The following is a 20308-nucleotide window of genomic DNA, read 5'->3' on the forward strand; positions in this document are numbered from 1 at the left end:
TGCAGGTTCAGTGTACAGTGTACAGAGGAGATCAGCTGAGTACAGAAAGACTAAAGAGAGTTGTAATAGCATAGAGTGGACATGTAACATTAAAGAGATGTAATAGTTGTGTATACCGTTAGAATTGTGCTTGACTTAGTTTATGTTGTGTTATAAATCGTTTGTTATGTACATGATCTGTATATGTATATGTTTTACAGAGTGTGTGAAAACCAGGCTTAACAGGTATGAGTTAACCCATCTAGAGCAAGCTCTAGTCAGGGGAACAGAGTACAGAGTACAGAGATAGTGCATGCACAGGTTAAGCCGTGGTACAGAGAAAAGAGTTTTTATTTTCACAGAAAATGTATGATCATGTATGAGATTTACATGAATAGCTCTAGTCAGGGGTACAGAGTACAGAGTACAGAGATAGTGCATGCACAGGTTAAGCCTTGCTTCAGAAAAGAGTTTTTATTTTTACAGAAAATGTATGATCATGTATGAGATTTACAGGTACACAGGCTTGCTACGGGTTCTGGCGGCCTTAAGCCGACCTGAATCCTAGCGCCGGTGACGATCCATTTTGGGGTCATTACAGGTTCTTTTGGTATCTAATGATATGTTATTAGAATTTTTTAAAATAGTTGTTTTTAATTTAATATAAATTTATTATATTAACATATTTTGGTATCATAATCATACGTTAGTTCTCACTTTCTAATTTTCCTTTGCCTGTAAATGTTTTGGTTTTTCAATGCTGATCAGCTGTTTTAAAGTTTCGCTGCTTATTTGTTTCAAATTCCATTCACTGACATTAGTTATACAGCCGGACGGCGTATCCACTGCTACAACAGCATTACAAGCCAATTTGTTCCCACAACAAGGAACGTGGTTATATCTCATTCAAGATGCTGATTAGTTCTCATATGCAATACACTGCTGGGCTAGGGTTTCACCCTAGGACCAGCCAGCACATATTCCATTAACTCCCCCTCATCTTACAAAATCCTACTAGTTAAAAAAAAAAAAAAGAAAAAAGAAAAAATAAATCTCAACTCATTTTCCCTTTTCCTTCTTGGTTGGCAGCATTATCCATGTATAGACCACACACATCATACTGAACACGATCTACTCCACAGCTTCTTCCACACCAGCATGGACGCCATGCAGGCATTTTACAGTTAAAAGAAATAGGCTGAAGAGAAGATACGAAAGTCCTCGTCCTCTTACGGCTATCTCATTTTTCTCTGATCAAGTATCTGCAGTGAAACTCACACGATTGGGATTGGTATATTGTCATTGGTTTTATTGTGATGTATTTGTTTCTGCACTGCCTTAACTGCTGCTACTCTAGCTGCATTGGCTGCCCTGTTTGCTGCTGCTACAGCCCTATTCACTCTTTCATCCACCTTAGCCACATCATATGCCCTTTCCGCAGCTCGTCTTGCTTCCTGAGCACATGAAAAAGAAATGTTTCTTATTCTTCAAACATTCAAGAATTCACACCTGTTTTGTCAGTTTCTCTCTCAACAAATGCTTGTTGAGTTCTTTAAGTTTCATGACAAATAAACATCTCCCAGTAAAAATCACTCATCCAAATATGATGAATGCAAGGCAAAAAGTTATTGTATCGCCACATTGAATTTCAAAAAGATCTCTATTGTAGTGATTAATAAGCAGTACAAGAAAGACTGAAGGAGGCATCAAATACAATAAAACATAGAAGAAGTGTTACTTAATCAGGTAGAAAATCAAACTACCTGCACCGCATTGAGTACTTTAGAATGATAAACAGCAACAGTAGATACAGGATAGGAGGTGTTTTGTGTACTTGGGACATCAAGCATTCCATTTTGCCAGTGACCAGATTGAGTCTCTCCATTTCTGAATGTGTACATTCCAAGGCCTTGCCTTTTACCTTCATGCCAGGCTCCCTCATATCGATGCCCATTTGCAAAACAATAGACGCCAAAGCCATGCATCTTATCCGCAAAATATTCTCCAGCATATGTGTCACCATTTCTAAACAAAATTTGGTGAGATGAGCAAGTAAACAAAATTATATATATACATATATATATATAAATCCATTGTAGGTGATATATAGAGCAAATGGTTGATAAAACCAGCTTCCAAGTACACAATAAGAAAATATATTGCAATTCAAAAGGAAAAATTAGTTTACAAATCCTTGGAATATAATCCAACCTATCTAAACTAAAGCATAAAATATTCCGAGTTCTGACCTAATTTTCTAGGACTCTACTAAGGCATTGAGAAATTGCTTATCCAATCACATGATTTTCCCATGCAAGAGACCAATGAAACTAGAACGTGATTAACAAAAGTTACTAACAACCTCTAATACAAGTTCATGGAAGCAGCTGGTATTGTGTCTTACTAGTTTGATAAACCCGCAACAGACTCCATGGTATTAAGTGGATAAGCTGTGGCAAATAGAAAGCAATATGCAACATTACTACTTCCTCCATCCATAAAGATATGTTTACCTTCAAGCTTAAAAGTAAATGATAAGCCTTAAAATAAGGAAACATCTAGCAACCAGGCTTAAAAGTTAGAAGAGCTTTCTACCCTCACCTCTAAGAACCAAACTAGCGATTACTTGCAAAGAGAGGAATCTTAATGAACGAAAAATGTTATAATAGCTAATAAACCTTAGCTAAAATAAGTTTCTTGAAACATTTCGTAGAGACTTCAGCAAATGCCCTATGATCTCTATGTAAACCAACAGCTGATAAATTGAACAAAATCCATAAAGTCAGCAACTACAGAATGGAATGAAATCACAAGCTATAAAACAACACCCACAAGATAGGTTTAGTTTCAATCACCAAAAGGCAACTATCAGAAAAACAAAATAAGGAATGTCTAACTCCTCGTTAAAAACAAACTACATATATACATATAAGAAGCAAATTGCAAAATATTACCTGAAATGGTAGTGGCCAAGTCCATGCTTGACACCCCACTTGAATTCCCCGATGTACCGACTTCCGTCTTCACAAGTATGGATTCCGCACCCATGACTCTGGCCATTAGACCATTCCCCTGCATAAACATCCCCTGTGTAAAATCTATACACCCCAAAACCATGTCTAAGTCCCTGCCTATACTGCCCTCTATACCGGCTCCCTCTAGCCCAAGTTTCCACTCCATAACCATCATATTTTCCATCAACCCAATCTCCCTCGTATCTCCCACTAAGGTAATAATAATACACCCCGCTCCCGGAACACTTACCCTTGTGAAACTCGCCCTCGTATACGTCTCCGTTACTATAAGCCTGGACCCAACACCCCGAATTCAGTCTTTTCTCCGATTTTGGCCTCGACCCAATTGACCAAAACACAGGCAGAGGAGGTTTAGATATGTTAGAAGCGGATTTAAGCTTGATTGGGAAGGAACGAGACAAAAACAATCGAATAGAAGGGAGGCGAGGGAGAGCGAGATTTAGAGAGAACAATAAAGCAGCGGAGAAAGCGAAGGCGGATAGAAAGTCAAGGAGGAAAGAGTGGCTGGGATGGGAGACCAAGAAGTAGAAAAATGGGAGAGATAAGAGGAGAATTAAGCGAAGATGGACGCGGAGACGGCGAAAATTGTTGAAACGGCGGATGAACCGAAAGGCAGCGGATTTAGCACCTACGGAAACAGAAAAAAGAGGGTGATTTTGTTGGGTGGTAGAGAAATGGTAGATTGTAGGGGATTTAGGGAGAGAGGAAGAGCGGTGGTGATGGTGGGTCAGAAGGGGTCTCTTATAGGGGGTTGAGGAAGAAGAAGCAGAAGGGGTAACAGGGTCATTATGAAGGAATTGGATAGTTGGAGATTGAAAGAGAAATTGGGGTGCTACGTTTGAGGAAGTAGTATACTGATCAGAGGAAGAAGGTAAGAGAAGAGGTGGGGTTGGGTTGAAATCGGAAGAGACGCCGGTGCTTTCTTTTCCGATTTGGACTTCTGATTTCTTCTGATGCATTACATATGGAGGAATCTCAGAATTGAAAATCAATTTTCTCAAATCTTGTTTTTTCTGTATAATGTTCTGTTAGAAATGTGAAATGGGTTATTGTGTTAGTCCATGTAGCTGTGGAGAGCGATTTGAGGGCTGGAGCTGGCGCTTGGGTCTGGCCTTTTTAGAGCGGTGTCTTTGTGGAGTTTATAGTTTTTAGGGGTATCCATTCATTTCAAGCCACCGACTCTAGCAGCAGAAAGAAAACACTTTTTTTATAAATATATATATATATATTTTTTCTGCTGGAATTATTAAAATAAAGCTTTTTTTTTTTCTGGTATTAAATTAAGAAGAAACTAATTAAAATAAAGTAGAAGGACCAGTCACATTCACAAGAGGATGGAATTAAATTATTACATTTACATACTTGAAATTTTATCATATTATATGTATATAGATGATATGGAAGCGCTTCTGAAGCAAAATTGGACGATCCTCCCTAGTCTACGGCTTCCAATAAAAGCCACCAACTAAGACATGCAAGCCAAAGATAAAGCTCCTCTTACTCGATTGAACCCAGAAGCCAGAACCACACTTGCCACTCTCGCTATCATCCCATAGTTACATCATCTCTTTCTCTGTGTTTCTTTTTTAAGTTTACAAATATGATATATGTTTTAGTTAAAGGGTTTTCTTATCTGTGATATTTGACATAACTACAATTGGACTTGGTTTGAAAAGAAAAAGAGTTGGAAAATGGTAGACCATTGAAAATGTTTGTGAATGATCAATAAATCATCTTGGTCTCCTCTGGAGTAATGGCATGTGCTACTTCTGATGGTATTTTGGAGGCCCCAACGTATTTGCAGGACCAATGTTCCATGTATTGGACAGGAAACAAAAAGCAACTGGGAAGCCATATCTCCTGGACCTTTCATCTTCATTCATCTCCAGGCTCCAGCAATATATATTAATTATATATAATTAAGTGGACATGAGCGGACCTAATAAAACAGTCGGCCAAAAATAATAGAGAGATGGAAATTAGAGAAAGAAATGAAGTGGATGAATGTTAGTGAGAGTTGTGAAGGAAAGGGGATGTTCCATTTCCAACAAATATATGAGTTGACAAGTTCGTGGGGGAATTGCGTAATGAGTTTTGTGGGTAAATATGTAATTTTCCCTCTATAAATGTCTCCATTAAAGTCATTGGTTAAGAATAGTAAATGAAGTATTATTCCCGTAAGTCATGCCCAAATCCAACTGAAAAGCTTGACATCTCAACAAGTTATTCTAAAAGCCCAGCCCAGCCCCATGCAACTTAATTCAATATATAATATATCCTTTAGAGGATTCTCCTTAGTTTTCCTCCCACTGGTAGAATTTTCAAACCTCAACTTTAGCCTTCGTGGGTGGGTTTATATGCAATTCATCTCATCCTTGGCTAAATATCCCATACTACATAAGTCTGATTACTGAATCCATCATAAATATTTTTAAATAAATTAAAAACACATCCAGAAACTTATATTTTTTCAATCATTAGTCTGGGGTTATTACTTGAACAACCTAATCAAATTCATTAGAATAAATAAATAAATCAATAAATTATGATTGATATATGATATGCTGGCATATAAAATATCTAAGAAAGTACAATGGAGGTAGAAAATTTATGTAGGGTAGATAGCCTAAACGTTTGAATCTTACCCTACGTTCTTCTTTTTATTATTATCTTTTTTTTTTTTTTAATAACAACTTCGTTAAAAAAATAAATAAATTCACAAGTCACATACTTACACCTAAGACATTTAACATATTTTCCTCAATTCTCATCGTCATCTCTTTCACCGTCCCGGAAAATAATTTATATTTAAAAAATATTTTTTTTTAAAATATTTTTTAATGAGGTAATTTATTTTTATTATTGCATAAAATAAGCATAAATAATATATTATAATTTAAAATCTTTTTTATAATTATATTTTTCGAACATCCTTATACATTTTAGATTATTTAAATATTAGATGTAATACTTATTACAATAGTGAAAATTTTGGAAAGCTTTTTAAACATACTAAATTAGTTCAAAGTTGCCTAAGATATTCTCCAAACAAGAAATAAACAATATATTATAGAATTTTTTTTTACCTAACATTATTTTTAATTATTAAAATATTAGCTGTAATACTGATTACTATAGTGAAAAATTTAGAAACCCTTTAAAAAGGAAAAAAATATTTATGTAATTACCAATAATAGGTGTAACCATATGATTTGATACTAAATATATTAATACACAATATATATTTATTAAAGTGATTTGCTACTAATATCAAATTTAAATTTCAAAATTTGTATAAAATTTTTAGTCTAATTAAGTGACTACATATTTGCATGGTTGACTATATTTGAGTTCCACTCCTTTTACTAAAAAAAAAAAAAAAAAAAAAATTCAATATCTTTAGTAGAGTGGAATGTTTATTTTTTGTTGGACGGACTATATATATATGTATGTATGTACGAAGGTAAAAATTAATTATGTACTTTCATCACTAAATTATTAGTAATTTATTTTATTAATAATTTTTTAAATTTAGTTAATAAATTTTATTTTTTACTTTTTTTGTATATATATATATATATATAAATTCATAATAATAAATCTATTTATAAAAAAAATAAAAATTCATTTCGGTCGATCTATGAATTGTTCGTCAGTCTAAGATGTAGGATGACTTTAACACAGACGAGACATTGAAAGCCACATAACGTCAGGTGCACTGCATGACCATTCTACCGACCTAACCTACCAACTTTTACTCTCTCTCTCTCTCTTTCCCCCCCGCCATAAAATTCAGATCAATGTCCAAAAATGCACATGGATTCCCTAAGGAACTCTCTTCCAAATCTTGCACTCCTCTCCATCCTCTTCGCTGCCCTTCTCTATCTCTTCAAGTGGTCTTCCTGTTCCTCAGATAATCCTTTACTCGCTCATTCTCATAAGTACTCCTGCCATGGCTCCTCTCAACCTGTAAGTATATGATGATTTATTTATCTTCGCCTTTATAAATATATACGCGCACACACACACACATATGCAATTATTTAATAAACGCTTTTTTGTCACAGCATGTAATAAAATTCCCCGTAGATGAACTGGAGTTGGCCTTGCACAAAGCTTCCACGCCCAACAAAACGGTCATTATCGTTGTTCTCAACAAGGCCTACGTAGAACCAAACGTTAAATTCGAAACCACAGTGCTGGATCTTTTTCTCGATAGCTTTTGGTTAGGGGAGGGCACCAGGCCACTGCTTGACCATCTTCTTCTAGTCGCCGTTGATCAAACCGCATATGATCGCTGCATCTTCAAACGTCTCAACTGTTACAAGATGGAAACGGGGGGTGTGGATTTCGCCGGAGAAAAGCTTTTCATGTCTGAAGATTTCATCAAGATGATGTGGAGGAGGACCCTTCTTCTCTTAGACGTTCTCAAGCATGGCTACAGCTTCATTTTCACCGTAAGTTTTTATTTTGTCAAGGTCATTGATTTGGGAGTATGCTGCATGATTAGCGTTATAGCAATGAGAAAATTGCAGAACATAAGCCATAAAAAACTGACACAAATAAATTAAGGTATCAAAAGACAAAAAAATATCCAATAGTTTTTTTAAATTATCATTCATTATAAGATTCAATCACCGTTGCATTTTAATGTTTCTCAATAGCAATGACTTAAAACCAAAGGATTGAGGAGGCTCACGTTTTTATTTATTGTCGGCACAATTTGGGTAAGGCGAGGTTTTAGTTCTACCACAATCAACGGCGGATAATTATTAGGCCTATATCTTCTTTTGTTTTAAGCTGAAAATGACAAATACGATTCTCGGGTCCACTGGCCCATTAATATCCAAGTTCCTTTGCATATTGCTTACTGCTCGGAAAATAGCAACTTCCCGGCCTCCGATTACTTTAAATTACTCACTGCCTAGTGCTTGCGTCATTTTCAGTGGACAGACCTCTAGCAATACAGGGCAGGGGTATCAAATTGATCTCTTGCCGCATGTTTAACAAAATTTTAGCAGGGAGAAAAAAAATGAAATTAATTTTATTAACAATCCATATTCTCATTGGTTTTGCACAATAGTTACTCAAGAATTAAATCTCTTTTTGTATCACGGTAATATTTTTTTTATTTTTTAATATTTAAAACATATGAAAAATATTTTTTATTATTAAAGAAAAAATTAAATTTTTTTTAAAAAAATAACTTTTTAAAAAATTTATTTTTCACATATTAAAAATTTTATTGAGATAAATTTATTAATATATTTATTTTTAAATTAAAATTAAATAATAAAAAAATTATATTATTAAAAAATATTTTTTAAATATAAATTATTTTTCGAGATACTAAGTGTTTACTTTAATAAATTTAAAAGTCTTTGTTAGAGATGACATATGACACGCAGAAAATGTTTTTTTTTTTTTTTTCTTAAGTCCTAATTGGGCAACCCGTCGTCCAAAGTCATGCCGTGAACATTCAGAACTGGATCACAGACGAGGATGCCTGAATGTTCTAAATTCCCACTTAAAAGTTAAGACTTGTCATAGCCTCATTGTAACAGATAGCTAAATTCAATGCCGCCGTCAGTTGAATATATTGTGGTGCTTGAGCTGATAATTAATGCGGCATTTAATTTTCGTGGGATCCATATACTATATACATGTATTAATTGTCCAAGTATGAATTTTCTGACAGGATGCTGATGTGATGTGGCTAAGGAACCCATTTCCAAGGCTAAGCAAGAACGAAAGTGTAGATCTCCAAATTAGCACCGACTGGTTCAACGGTGACGCACTGTCCGAAAAGAATGCAATTAACACAGGATTCTACTATGTAAGATCCAACAACAAGACCATATCATTATTTGAGGCTTGGTACTCCAGGAAAGATAACTCCACAGGGAAAAAGGAGCAAGATGTTCTGTTGGATCTAATGCTGGAAGGTGGATTCAGAAGGTTGGAGCTTAATCCAAGGTTCTTAGACACTGAGCAGTTTAGTGGGTTTTGCACGGATAGCAAAGATATTAAGGAGGTCACCACTGTTCATGCCAATTGTTGCAGGAGTATAAGTGCGAAGCTGCTTGATCTAAGGGCCGTGCTTCGTGATTGGATGAGATTTAAGGCAGCCAATGGCCGTGCTCACCCAAATGGAACCACCGTGCCTTTCCGTTTCAGGTGGTCAGGTCACTTCGGGTGCCGGAATTCCTGGAATAATACTTCTGCCTAGTTCATTATAATATTTACGTCTTATCCTTTTTTTTTTAATTACTATTTTAATAGAGAGAGAATCAAGTGCATAAATTTTTATGAAAAGAATTGCCTTTAAAATAAAATTAATTAAAGTTTTAATTTCTATTAATATTGTTTTCCATTTAAATTTATGGAGATATATCATAATGTAATAAAACTAATAATTGTTTATTTAATTTATTTAGTAAAGAATGAGAGAGTGAATTCATATTTGAATTTTGAGGTGAGTCTTTAAATTCTTTTATTTTTAATAGCATTTAAAATGTTGTTATTAATGGTAATATGACAAAATAAACAAAATAATCAGATTGGGTCCAGACGAATGGAAAAGAAAAACAGAAGATGCAGCGATGTACTCATCTCATAATCGAAGATCAGTGGAAATCAGAAGATCTTAGTCTGCCCATGGATCACTCCATTGAGATAAATTCTCAGATAATCGTACAATTCCAATTTCCTCATGTGTCAGTATATATGGTGAATATCCAGTAAGTTGGATCAGAAGAGAATCAAATGGTGTTGCACACCTTTTAGCCAAAGGTGTATATGACAATTTTGTATTATAATAAGTAATGAAATTAATTTATATTTTCTTTATAAGAATTAATGTTAAAGTCTAATTAAAATTAATCATAACAAATCGAACAAGTGTTTTTTTTTTTTTTAAAGAAAATGTGCAAAGATAAAGTAATTTGTGTTTTAATATAATAATTTTGTGCTTTAATAAGCTTTTAGTAAATACTGGTTAATTAGAAAACAGGTGAATTTATGTTTTAAACTACAAAATGAAATCTAGGGGCTTTTTAATGCAAATACTAAAATACATGGACCACTGATAAATAAACATCGCAATTTAATTCTAAGAAGATCTGCTTTTATTTTGCTTAACCAAAAGGGGAAGGCAACATCAATACCTGCTCTACTATGACAGCTCCGCTGGAGCAGAAACAGAAACAGAAACAGACAGCTCTGTTTCGATTCTCGCCTATTTCCTATTAATCAACGACACCTTCAATCAAGCAAGAACCTTTTTGGTTGGGTCTGTGCAACCTCAATGGGTCGCAGGCAAACGGATTCAGAACTCGGTCGTTATGCACTCCTCGTCCTCTTCTTGCTGGCCATAATCTCCTGCTGCATGGTTTACCTCTGCTTCTCTCTAGTTTTCAGACCCAGAACAATATCTCTGGATTCAGGAGTCAGTAAATTTGTGGAGAGTAGACAGCCAGAAGATGGCGATTGTTGCAGAGGGATTGAGCATTTGGAGCTGTGGGGTGATGCCGTCAAGTGGGGCTCTGATTTCAGGGTCAATTCTTCGAAACAGTGTTGTATGGCTTGTAAGAATATGTGTAGTGGTGAGGGTGGACCTTGTTTGTGTGATTCTTGGGTGTTTTGTGAGGATAAACAGGCTTGTGGATCTAAATTTGGCGAGGTATGATCTCTCCTTCTCCATTGATTAAATCTGAGATTTTTTTCATCTTGGTTTTTGATTTCTCTTTGCGTTTTCAATGCGATAAATAATTATTTTTATTAGTGCATTCAGTACCGAAGTTCAACTTGTGATATAGTTGAAAATTGAGTTGCAGACTTGGACAAAATTCGTGCGTATGATACAGTTTTTACTTCAGAAAAATGATGAAGCTATGATATTTGACTGTAGCATGATTGGCATTCAGTTTTGCCGGCATTTAAAAAAAAAATTTTGAAGGCAGTTTTTAGATGTTAGAGAGTTATAGTCGGAATTACCAACTCTTACTGCAAAGAATTTTGCTTTTAAACCCATATGAGTTTTTCCTGATCTAATGGTCGTATTTGTCCTTTTAATCGAAGTGTTGGCTGAAGAAACAGAAGGATCCCTTGGAGCCTGATCGGAGAGACTATGGTGACCAAGTTATGTGGACCTCTGGGCAAGTTTTTGGAAAAGGAGAGGTGTGTATCTTCAGGGAACATCTAATGAATGTTTCAACACTCCCTTCCAATTGAATATATGCTTGTTTTCAGAGTTTTCAATAAAAAATATTGTCTATTGAGGTATTCTCAGAAACAAAAAGGAAATAGAGGTATTGAACATTCACTGACATGATTGTAGCTGAACTTGAATGGCATGTCCTCAGAAAATATTGGGTTCTAAAAGTTAGATATGATCATTTAAGGTGTTGATGATGTTGTGGAACTCTCATGTTTGACATGGTGAATGCATGTGGAATACTGTCTCAACCAGCCAATATTCTGCAAATTATTAACTTAATTATGCCAATAATCTGAGCACATAAGCTCCTATATTTATGAAGAACATTTTAGTTGTTCTCTTTCTGAAATGCTGTGGGTAAGAGGCCATAAACATTTTTTTTCCAGGAACCAATTTGGAACTTACCCGATTGTTGAAGTTTGGGTGTGGACTATGGCTGTGAACTTAGTCTTTTATCGTGCTGATCATGTGCATAGACGTAACTGCCTTAAATTGCTGATTTTTCGATCCTAGCTCATATTTCCCTTTTGGTATTAGGGCATCGTTGGACTGGAAACAGAATATGGGATACTTCATATGAAAGTAAGTGGTTGAATGACACTATTGGAGCCATACCTTTTCCTTGTATGGTAATCCTCAAAGCAATTTATCAGTGCTTATTATTCCTTATTACTTGAATGTTTCAGACATATTTTCCTCTCTCTTGTCATTTTTGCTATCTGTTGCTCATGAGCTGATTGTGCTATCATTATGATTTTGGACTTGATCAACAAGGACACAACAACACGCCAAAACAGGTCCATCATGGGCTTAAGAGTGAAGAACATTCATATGTATTTACCATATTTTGTTATAATTGTCTGTCACTGTCATGATCATTTCAATCCACCTCAGAAACCTCTTATCTTTCCTAAATATTTTCCAATGCTATTTTATTGTTGTTAGTTGGAAAGAAGAGCCTAGCATTAGTGGTAGCTGACTGAGATTTCATATGCTCGTATTTTTTTCTCCATTCTCTCTCTCTCTGGATTCAATTTTGTATTATCCGTAGAACCAGCTGTGAAATAATGTTTGTGTGTGTGCTTGTTTAAGCAAGTTACTTAAGAGCTCCTTCCTTATCCATCATCCTGTGATGCAATTCACTCTTTGGGAAATGAAAGCCAACTTCTAATCATAATTTTTTAATGTAATTCCAAGTTGTCTTTGATTTTTATTGTCATCTCAACAATTCAGTGGAGAATTATAAAAAATGATAGGTTTAATCGCTTTTTAAGGTTTACAACCTGGCCAAATGGCATCTCCATCCTTCTTTAGTCCTTTGAAGCTATTATCTCTGACCTAGCTTGCTGTGGTGCTCAATTCTGCAGCTTTTACCAGATTGTGCCCCGCATTCTGTTTCCTATATTCTTGAGTTGTTGACATTGGGTCATTGTGCGGGTTGCCATTTTTATCGTGCTGAAAGTCGTGGAAGGTTTTGGGATATAGAAGGAAACCATCTCAAACAGGTCTGTTGTTTAGTTAAGAAGTACTGAGTAGGCTACAGTTACTTGCCAATGTATGAAATTTATATGTTTAGTTTCTGTTCTTTTGAATATATTTTTGTTTTTGATTTTGATTTGTACAATTGGAAAATCTTGAAGCAAATAGCTTTAAACGCTTATGTCATACATATGTTAATTTTATTAATAGCTGCATGCATTTGATATTTTGGAGATCTTTGAAGGTCTGATTCAAGAGGATCTCATGAACTTTGTAGGCTTCATTTGGCCCTCCATTTGCACTTGTTCAAGGAACACTTGAAGCCCACGGGACAATATTCAAGGATATTCCTACAGAGGCATGCCCTACCATAAAAAGAGGCTCAATTGCATGGGTTGGTTCTGGTCCAGAATTCTTTATAAGCTTGGCTAACCACAACGAATGGCGAAAGGCATACACTGTTTTTGGCTTTGTTCTTCCTGAGGATATGGAAATCGTAGAGAAAATTGCACATCTTCCAACCAAACCAGAGGTTTGGAGTAATATTAATGTTGCTGTCCTGGAAAAACCTGTTCAAATACATTTCCGAAGAATTAGAAGTCCTGGAAGCCTTAACAGAGATTCCAGTAGATCTTTAGAGTAAGAAGATGCTTCGATGGCCATGCTCTTGCCTTCTTCTTCTTCTTTTGAAGTACTTGAGATGAGGGGGTGGTGTGAGACCCAATTCTTCTGTGGTAGTCGGGTCTATGTGATACCGTTACAAGTTGTAGATAAACAATTAGACAAAGGAAAAGGAAAAAGAAAAAGAAAACAGTATAATCTACTTTATCGGCATGGTGAATCTGTGTTGAGGTGTATGCATCTGCTGAGAGGTAAACCCTCATTTCTTTCTGTTGTTTCTCATTTTGGAGCTAAATCAATGAAGAATTATAATTTCAAGTGCTCGTATCAGCTTAGCAAACTAAGCTTGGGAAACTCCCATTTGGATTGCCCAATCAACGAATAACGCAGCGACAAATTTCTGAGAACATGTTAAGGCGTTTTCATGAAATTCTTAGTGGAACAAATTCTAACTAATATAAGAAAGGAAATATAAATTAACTAGGCATTAGACACGTTAGATTCTTGACAGAATACTGCTTTATTTAATAGAGCTCAGCAGCATTGAGGCAAATACAGTACATCCCAGTTTATGTAGTAATGTGGGTTGGGGCAAGCAGTCACGGTATATGAACCATTATATATGCCAATTGGACAGCAAGTTACTTTGATCAAGTCCAACTAGCATGCACAAGCGAAGCTTTCAGAAGCGAGCAAGTGTAACAGCATGAACATTCGACGTATGGTTGCAACGATACTGACCATGCATTGCCTGAACAAGAAATCTGTCCAAAAACGTAGGCATGCGGATCCGTGGCGCAATGGTAGCGCGTCTGACTCCAGATCAGAAGGTTGCGTGTTCGATTCACGTCGGGTTCAATTCCCACGAATTTATTTTAAAACCAATTCTCTTACATGAAAGGTTAAACAGATATCGCTGGTAATACTTGTGAACGGATTTAAAATCTCTTAGTATAATTTACTGATTAATTGAAATCTGTTAATAGATTCTTTGACAAGCAATCTCGTATTTTTTCTTAGTATCAAAACAGTACAGACACTTAGGTGTCCATTAATTGTCTGGAATTTGTTGATTGTTAGACAAATTAAAGTATTTTCTTAGCTCATTTCCATCGTTATCCAGTGGTGTTAAGTTATCAATTTTAATCTCAATCGGAGCACATCAATAATAGGAATGGGCAAAGAAACCATGCATGCCCTTCCATAAACAATCTGATAAATTTATTTATTTACTTCAGGCCTCCAAATTTAACGAATAAATAACATTATACCAATTATATAAAAACCAAAGTCAATGGCAGGTCAAATTACAGCTTCCATTTGCCTTTTTTTTTTTAGGTGAATAAAAGCAAAATTTGGACTTTTTTTTTTTTTTTTCTTTTTCTTCTAATTTTAACCCAAAATAGAAAATAAAAATCCGGAAAAGGGTCACAGAGACAGAGTTGTCCATTATGATTGCACATGTTCTATGTCCCCTTTCAAGAATGATAACAACTGTCAAATAGAAGAAATTGTCATTACTTAATTAACGAGAACAAAAGAGTACTAATTCTCTGTAAATTATTGTTTTCTTCCAGCGCCCTTACCCATAATGCCACTGTCGAGTCCGGCATTTCAATGGTAACCCAAAAGTTCAGAAATAATTACAATCCAAAAATGGAGTGGAACAAGTATCAGCCGTAGTATCCACACCCCCCACCCTCTTCAAAAAAAAAAAACAAACTGTAATAACATTTTCATAGCCAGACTGTACAGAAGATAATCCCATCTGTACATTACCAAATAATTTGAATAAGCCAAAGCCAGACAATAGATTTTTTTTTTTTTTTTTTAAAAAAAAGAAAGGCTCAGATCTTCTGTGAATCACCACATAAGAAAATGATAAAGGAGACTTGAGGCGAGTCGGTTTCTCTATAACTAAATCTACATCAAGTGTTTATTTATTGAAAGTTGCTCATTTTGATGGGATGCTTCGTCGTCGTCGAAACACAAGTGGAACTTTAGAGATCTGCCCAAGTTGAGAGGATATTCAGCTAAGCTTGGAGGTTGAAGCATCATCTCCCTTTGGAGGTAGCAACAGTATGTGTGGAAGGTGTTAGGGGTCACATTTAGGTGGAATCCCAATCCAAATAGAAAATCCACTTCAAGATAGTTCATCTCTATTGTGCTTATTCCTCCTACTTTTGCATAGTACGCATTGTTGTAATACCTGAAATGATACATTCCTTCCATGTCAACATCAAAGATGAAGCTAATAATCTCTCACCATTACCTAATTCAAACTGAGAAAGCCTTATCCCTGTGAGGCCTTTTCACTACTCATTTCAACCTATTATCTATTCATAAATTTGGTGAAAATGAAATGTCATGCATCTGCAACTGGCTAGCTTAAAAGGAAAGATTTCACATGGCTGCTTGAAAAAAGTACATTCAAATAGACCTAACAGAACTTGATAAGAACCCAAGTCTTTCATCTGTTTCGAAATCTGGGATTCAGATTTCTGCCTTCTCAACTGAAGAAAGTACTAAGACAATGAAGATTCATGTAATAAGAAACAGACTTTACAAGCCAATGGAAGCAATTAAGAGGAAAGAGAATTCCCCCACAAATAAATGGGAGAAACGTGCAAATCCAGGAGATCAGTTTCAAAGAGCAACAAGTTTCGAAGTATCAAGAATTTAAAATTCCAAAAAGGAAAAAAAAAAAAAAGATGCAGGATTGTGAATTTCAGTCTCCATAATTGTGGAACAAGCAAGAAATTCGACAACTTACATGTCATCCATAAACTTGGCTGCAACCATGACGCTTGTTATGAGCAAACGATGAACATTGAAAGAATTGAGAGGCAAGGAGGGTTGCTTTTGAGCAAACCTATCGAGATAAACGTATGCTACGATGAAGCTAGATGGGCTACAATTCGCATACTTGAAGATCCTCTCTAGGTGGCTCTGAATCGAAATGGTGGGTCTAGTGAGTCCACGAAAAACTGAAAATTTCTGGGGCTGAAATTGGGAGTTGAGATCGTTGGATTCAGCTACCCTTTGAAGCAGAGAAGAGAGAAATGTGATGAACTTGGGCATCACATTTGGGCTCTCTAGCTCAGTCATTGATGAACTTTTTTTTTGGGTGGGTGCAAAATAAGCTTTTGATTCGAGTAATTTGCAGTTATACACTGCGCTTATAGAAACAGGTAAAAGTGGTTATGGATAGGTGTTTTTATAGAACAAAAAATACCCTTAGCTATTTTAAACTATGACTTGCCTGTCCTCACTAGTGGGTTTGGAGAAAATGTTTGGATTTGAGTTGGGCTAATGATTCTTTAAGACTTAACGTGAGAAAGAGGCCACAGAAGCTGGATCAATATGTGGGTCATTTTCATTTCTCTTTTTCTTTTTCTTCTTTTTTTTTTTTTGGGTGTCTAAAGTTGTATCTTTCTATTGATCTACTGTGGCGATGGTGATGGGTATTGCACACCCATCATGTGATTACATGTGGAAAATTTTGTGATTCTAGTTATTGGGTCCCATGTTTTGATACTAAACAATCAGGGGACATAACGCGGATTTGTTTTGTAGGTTCATATATAGCTTTAGCTTATGCTGCTCTTCTGCCCCTAGCTCATAATTATTTTAAAACATTTTTCTATCTCCCCTTATCAATTTGCAGAGCTTTAGAGCTTTCCTAGCCGGCTATCAAAAATAATACTCCCTGCTAATTACTTTTGATAATATTCCTGCTAATTACTTAAACTTGTTTACAAGCAAACACTTGCTACATCTTATATAAATTGATAAATAATTTTATTTTTATTTTATTATGGATACTTTAATATTTGATTTGAGAAAAAAATCTGTAAAATAAAAAAAGATGGTTAGAGGTTTACCAAAAATATTTCTAGTGTAAATTTTCTAACGTATAAATGAGATTTATGAACTAAAAGTAATAATAAGGTAGAAGATGCAGAGAAAAAAAATAGAGAAGAAAGAAAAAAAAACCTTCCCATAAAAAAAAACTCCCTTTGTTTTTTATTTATCTCCTCTTTTTTTTAAAAAATATATTTTGATATATTCTTTTAGTTAAAATAAATTTATAATTTTTTTTATACGTTATCACAAATAATGTAAGTGATGATCTGAGATCCAATAGAATAGGGTTTTACAAGGGTTTTGATATTGAAAAATAAAACTTAAACTTTCTGGGGAGGGGATTCCCCTTTTATCCATTTCGCTATGCTTGCTGGTGACGTGTAAAGGTCTCTCCATGATTGGAACACGCGTCTCTGACATACAGATTCGGGCGTACGAGGGTATCAGCCGCCTGCTCCATGCATAACGGCCTCTGATTCTCCTCGTGCGTACGCTCGAGCGGATCTGCTAGGTTGTCTGAGTATGGCTCTGGATACTGGGCTGGGCCGAGAGTCGGGCCGGACGTTGAGCCTGAGAGGAGAGGGCCTGCTGGTCGCGGACTGGGCTGATCTGAGTGAAGAAGCTTGGTTGAGCCCGGCCTTGAAGGTTGAATGAGCCAGGCTTGTTGTGCGTATCAGGTGCGTGGGCCTCTACGTTATGGGCCTTTGGCTGTGGTCAAGCCCCTGATCCGGGGTGAAGAAATCCAGCGGTCATCAATTGCCCCTTCACCTTCTCGGTAGTTATTGCTCCCACTGCCGAGGGGGTGAATATCAAGAACCATTATGACCGCGCCTTTTCGTGTTCAGGTGCCTTAATAACATCCTTTCATCTTTCTGTCGTTGTGCAGTTTTCGAATCCTATCTGCTCTTTCCCCTTTCTGGCTTTTCTCCATTCTTCGTGTTCTTTGCTGTCTTTGCTTTCCTGTCATCATTATCTGGACATGTCCTTTCTTTCCTTTTCCATGACTATCTTTTAAAATTCTGACACCGTTAGCTTAGAGTCTAGCATAGCTTTGCCCCGTGCTAAGGCCTCAGGCTCCGGGTATATATCAACGCTAACTTTTCTTCATTCTCAAATCCTCTGCTGGAACAAGAGGTTCTTCCTTTCTGTTTCTCTGTCTGCTTCTTTCCTCCAGTGAGATTGTTCTGATTGTTCTGTTTTATCTGCAAAGGATCCATTTGACGCCTTCTTCAAACGGAATGAGGTGAGCTTGAGTTTGTATTGCTTTGTTGCCCCAGAGGTTTGTTTTAATCTTGCTTTTATCATCTTGATGGAGAATTGTTTCTGACTTGTCTCTGTTTTGAAACTTTTTGCAGTACCTGAGATAAGAATGGGTCAGTTCAAAATTCTTGAAAATTTGATGTTACCTCTAAGGAGTCTGGACGGTGCTTTGGAGATCCTTCTGGTAGGGCAGCCGATGGGTGGGACTATTCGGCAAGCTGCTGAGACTGTTTTACCCAGGTCGTTTGGCCGGCCTCCTCCTCAGTTTGCTATCCGAGCTCCAAAGAGGTTCTGGGCTGATGAGAGGTCTGCTCCTTCTTCCGAGAAGAAAAAGGAAATTTCCTCAATGCCCCCGTCGTCTTCTTTTGATATAAATGGAAGTGGAGAGAATGATCAACTTATTGTTCCCTTTGATGTGAAGTACCAGTATTATGCGAGACTGAGATCTGCTGCACTCAGTCAAGCTTCTGGCGATGCCTTCGAATGTATGCTCTGAGATCTCCTTGGAGCCGTAACTCGAAGACTTATGTTTTTCATGTGTGGTGCACGGCTGGCATATAATATCTGAGCTTGTCCGAATGTACCGTGCATCACACTTGGGTAACCGAACGTTTGCCCAGGGGAACAGTGAGAAATGCTTATGGGAATCAACTTGTTCAGTTCCCCTATAATAACGAGACAGAGCTCAGCCGACCTGTAGAGCTCGCTTTCCGTACTAGGATAGTCCCCGGAATTAAGACTAAGATAGCAGAGCAGATGTCAGTGATGTAAACGTAGATGATGATGTATGTGGTTATGTAAATCCTTTAAGGATAGTCTTTCATCCCGTAGTGTAGGCCTTTGTAACGTGCTGTAATGTACTTTTCCTTTAATGAAGTTCTTGTTTTTTACTCATACTTGTTCTTTCTCTGTCATGGATGAAGTACTGATACTGCTTTTCTTCGTAGCTTTAGCCAACTAAATTTTGTTTCGTTTTTTCTGAGCTGAGCTGACCATATTTCGTGAACTCCTGCTTTTAGTCGATGAGCCGAGCTCCGGGCTTACTTAACCAACTGGACGGTCGGTTTACTTTTCCGAGCTTGACTAACCGACCTGTGAGCTCGGTCTTTAATCCTTGATGGGTTGAGCTTTGAGCCTCCTTTAGCCGACCAAGCTCTCAAGTTATGTTTTCCGAGCTGGACTAATCCGACCTGTGAGCTCGGTCTTTAATCCTTGAGTTGATTTCTGAGCTCTCAGCTCTGTATGATTCCGAGGTGCCCTTATCACCTCTTTCTGATCTCGCAGCCTTTGTTCAATAACAATAAGTCAAATCTTATAACTTTTTTAAGCGATGAGCAAGTCTGACCTTTATCATGCTCCCATTTGCTTGTACTTTTGAGTCTTTTCATGACTTGCCCCTCTGTTTCCTTGGTATTTACCATGGAGGTGGCGAAGTGGTGAATTTTGCAGGTTGAGTTGTTCTTGCGGGCTAAGTTGCTCTGACTGGCGAGTTGGGCTTGTATTATGTAGGTGGCGAATGGGCTTTTATTTGATGGGTTGTAATCACGGATCTGGCCTTTGACGGATATGGAGAAGTCCAGCGATCATCTTTTTGCCCCTTTACCTTCTCACCGGTTATTTATCTAACCGTTGAGAGGGTAAACTTCGAGAGTAATTAATGATCGCGCCGCTCCACGACAAAACTGTTCAGATCAGCGTGCCGTCTCATTATTGCCTTTCATCACGAATTCCTTCTGTCTTCTGAAGAAACTAGCTCTTTTCTGCTCTCTGTCTTCCTGCAACTCCTCCTGCATTTTTCACCCCATTGTGTTCTCAAGTACGCTTCCTTGTTCTTCCATGGCAAGTTCAA

General features: G+C 36.6%; 4 protein-coding genes and 1 non-coding gene across 5 annotated transcripts; 3 read left to right on the plus strand and 2 right to left on the minus strand.

The window, feature by feature from the left end:
• Window positions 1–838: 838 nt before the first annotated feature.
• LOC110616760 lies at window positions 839–4154 on the minus strand. The gene is made up of 3 exons (XM_021759244.2): window positions 2934–4154; window positions 1743–2004; window positions 839–1433 (listed from the first exon to the last, which is right to left on the minus strand). Exons 1-3 carry the CDS (start codon window positions 3971–3973, stop codon window positions 1254–1256), a joined length of 1482 nt encoding a protein of 493 aa, XP_021614936.1. The 5' UTR covers window positions 3974–4154; the 3' UTR covers window positions 839–1253.
• A 2668-nt stretch (window positions 4155–6822) lies between these two features.
• Window positions 6823–9375, plus strand: LOC110623251 (uncharacterized protein At1g28695). The gene is made up of 3 exons (XM_021768181.2): window positions 6823–6983; window positions 7082–7471; window positions 8713–9375. Exons 1-3 carry the CDS (start codon window positions 6825–6827, stop codon window positions 9241–9243), a joined length of 1080 nt encoding a protein of 359 aa, XP_021623873.1. The 5' UTR covers window positions 6823–6824; the 3' UTR covers window positions 9244–9375.
• Window positions 9376–10136: 761 nt separating this feature from the next.
• LOC110616815 lies at window positions 10137–13655 on the plus strand. Its single transcript, XM_021759312.1, has 5 exons — window positions 10137–10695; window positions 11094–11192; window positions 11770–11814; window positions 12600–12737; window positions 12989–13655. Exons 1-5 carry the CDS (start codon window positions 10321–10323, stop codon window positions 13352–13354), a joined length of 1023 nt encoding a protein of 340 aa, XP_021615004.1. The 5' UTR covers window positions 10137–10320; the 3' UTR covers window positions 13355–13655.
• A 463-nt stretch (window positions 13656–14118) lies between these two features.
• Window positions 14119–14190, plus strand: TRNAW-CCA. The gene has a single exon. It is a non-coding gene; the product is annotated as a tRNA-Trp (tRNA).
• Window positions 14191–14827: 637 nt separating this feature from the next.
• Window positions 14828–16620, minus strand: LOC110622616 (cyclin-U4-1). Its single transcript, XM_021767192.2, has 2 exons — window positions 16106–16620; window positions 14828–15541 (listed from the first exon to the last, which is right to left on the minus strand). The coding sequence occupies exons 1-2, from the start codon at window positions 16438–16440 to the stop codon at window positions 15256–15258; spliced, it is 621 nt and encodes a 206-aa protein (XP_021622884.1). The 5' UTR covers window positions 16441–16620; the 3' UTR covers window positions 14828–15255.
• Between the last annotated feature and the right edge of the window lie 3688 nt (window positions 16621–20308).

Source organism: Manihot esculenta, chromosome 1 (assembly GCF_001659605.2).
Source record: "Manihot esculenta cultivar AM560-2 chromosome 1, M.esculenta_v8, whole genome shotgun sequence".
NCBI classification, from domain to species: domain Eukaryota; kingdom Viridiplantae; phylum Streptophyta; class Magnoliopsida; order Malpighiales; family Euphorbiaceae; genus Manihot; species Manihot esculenta.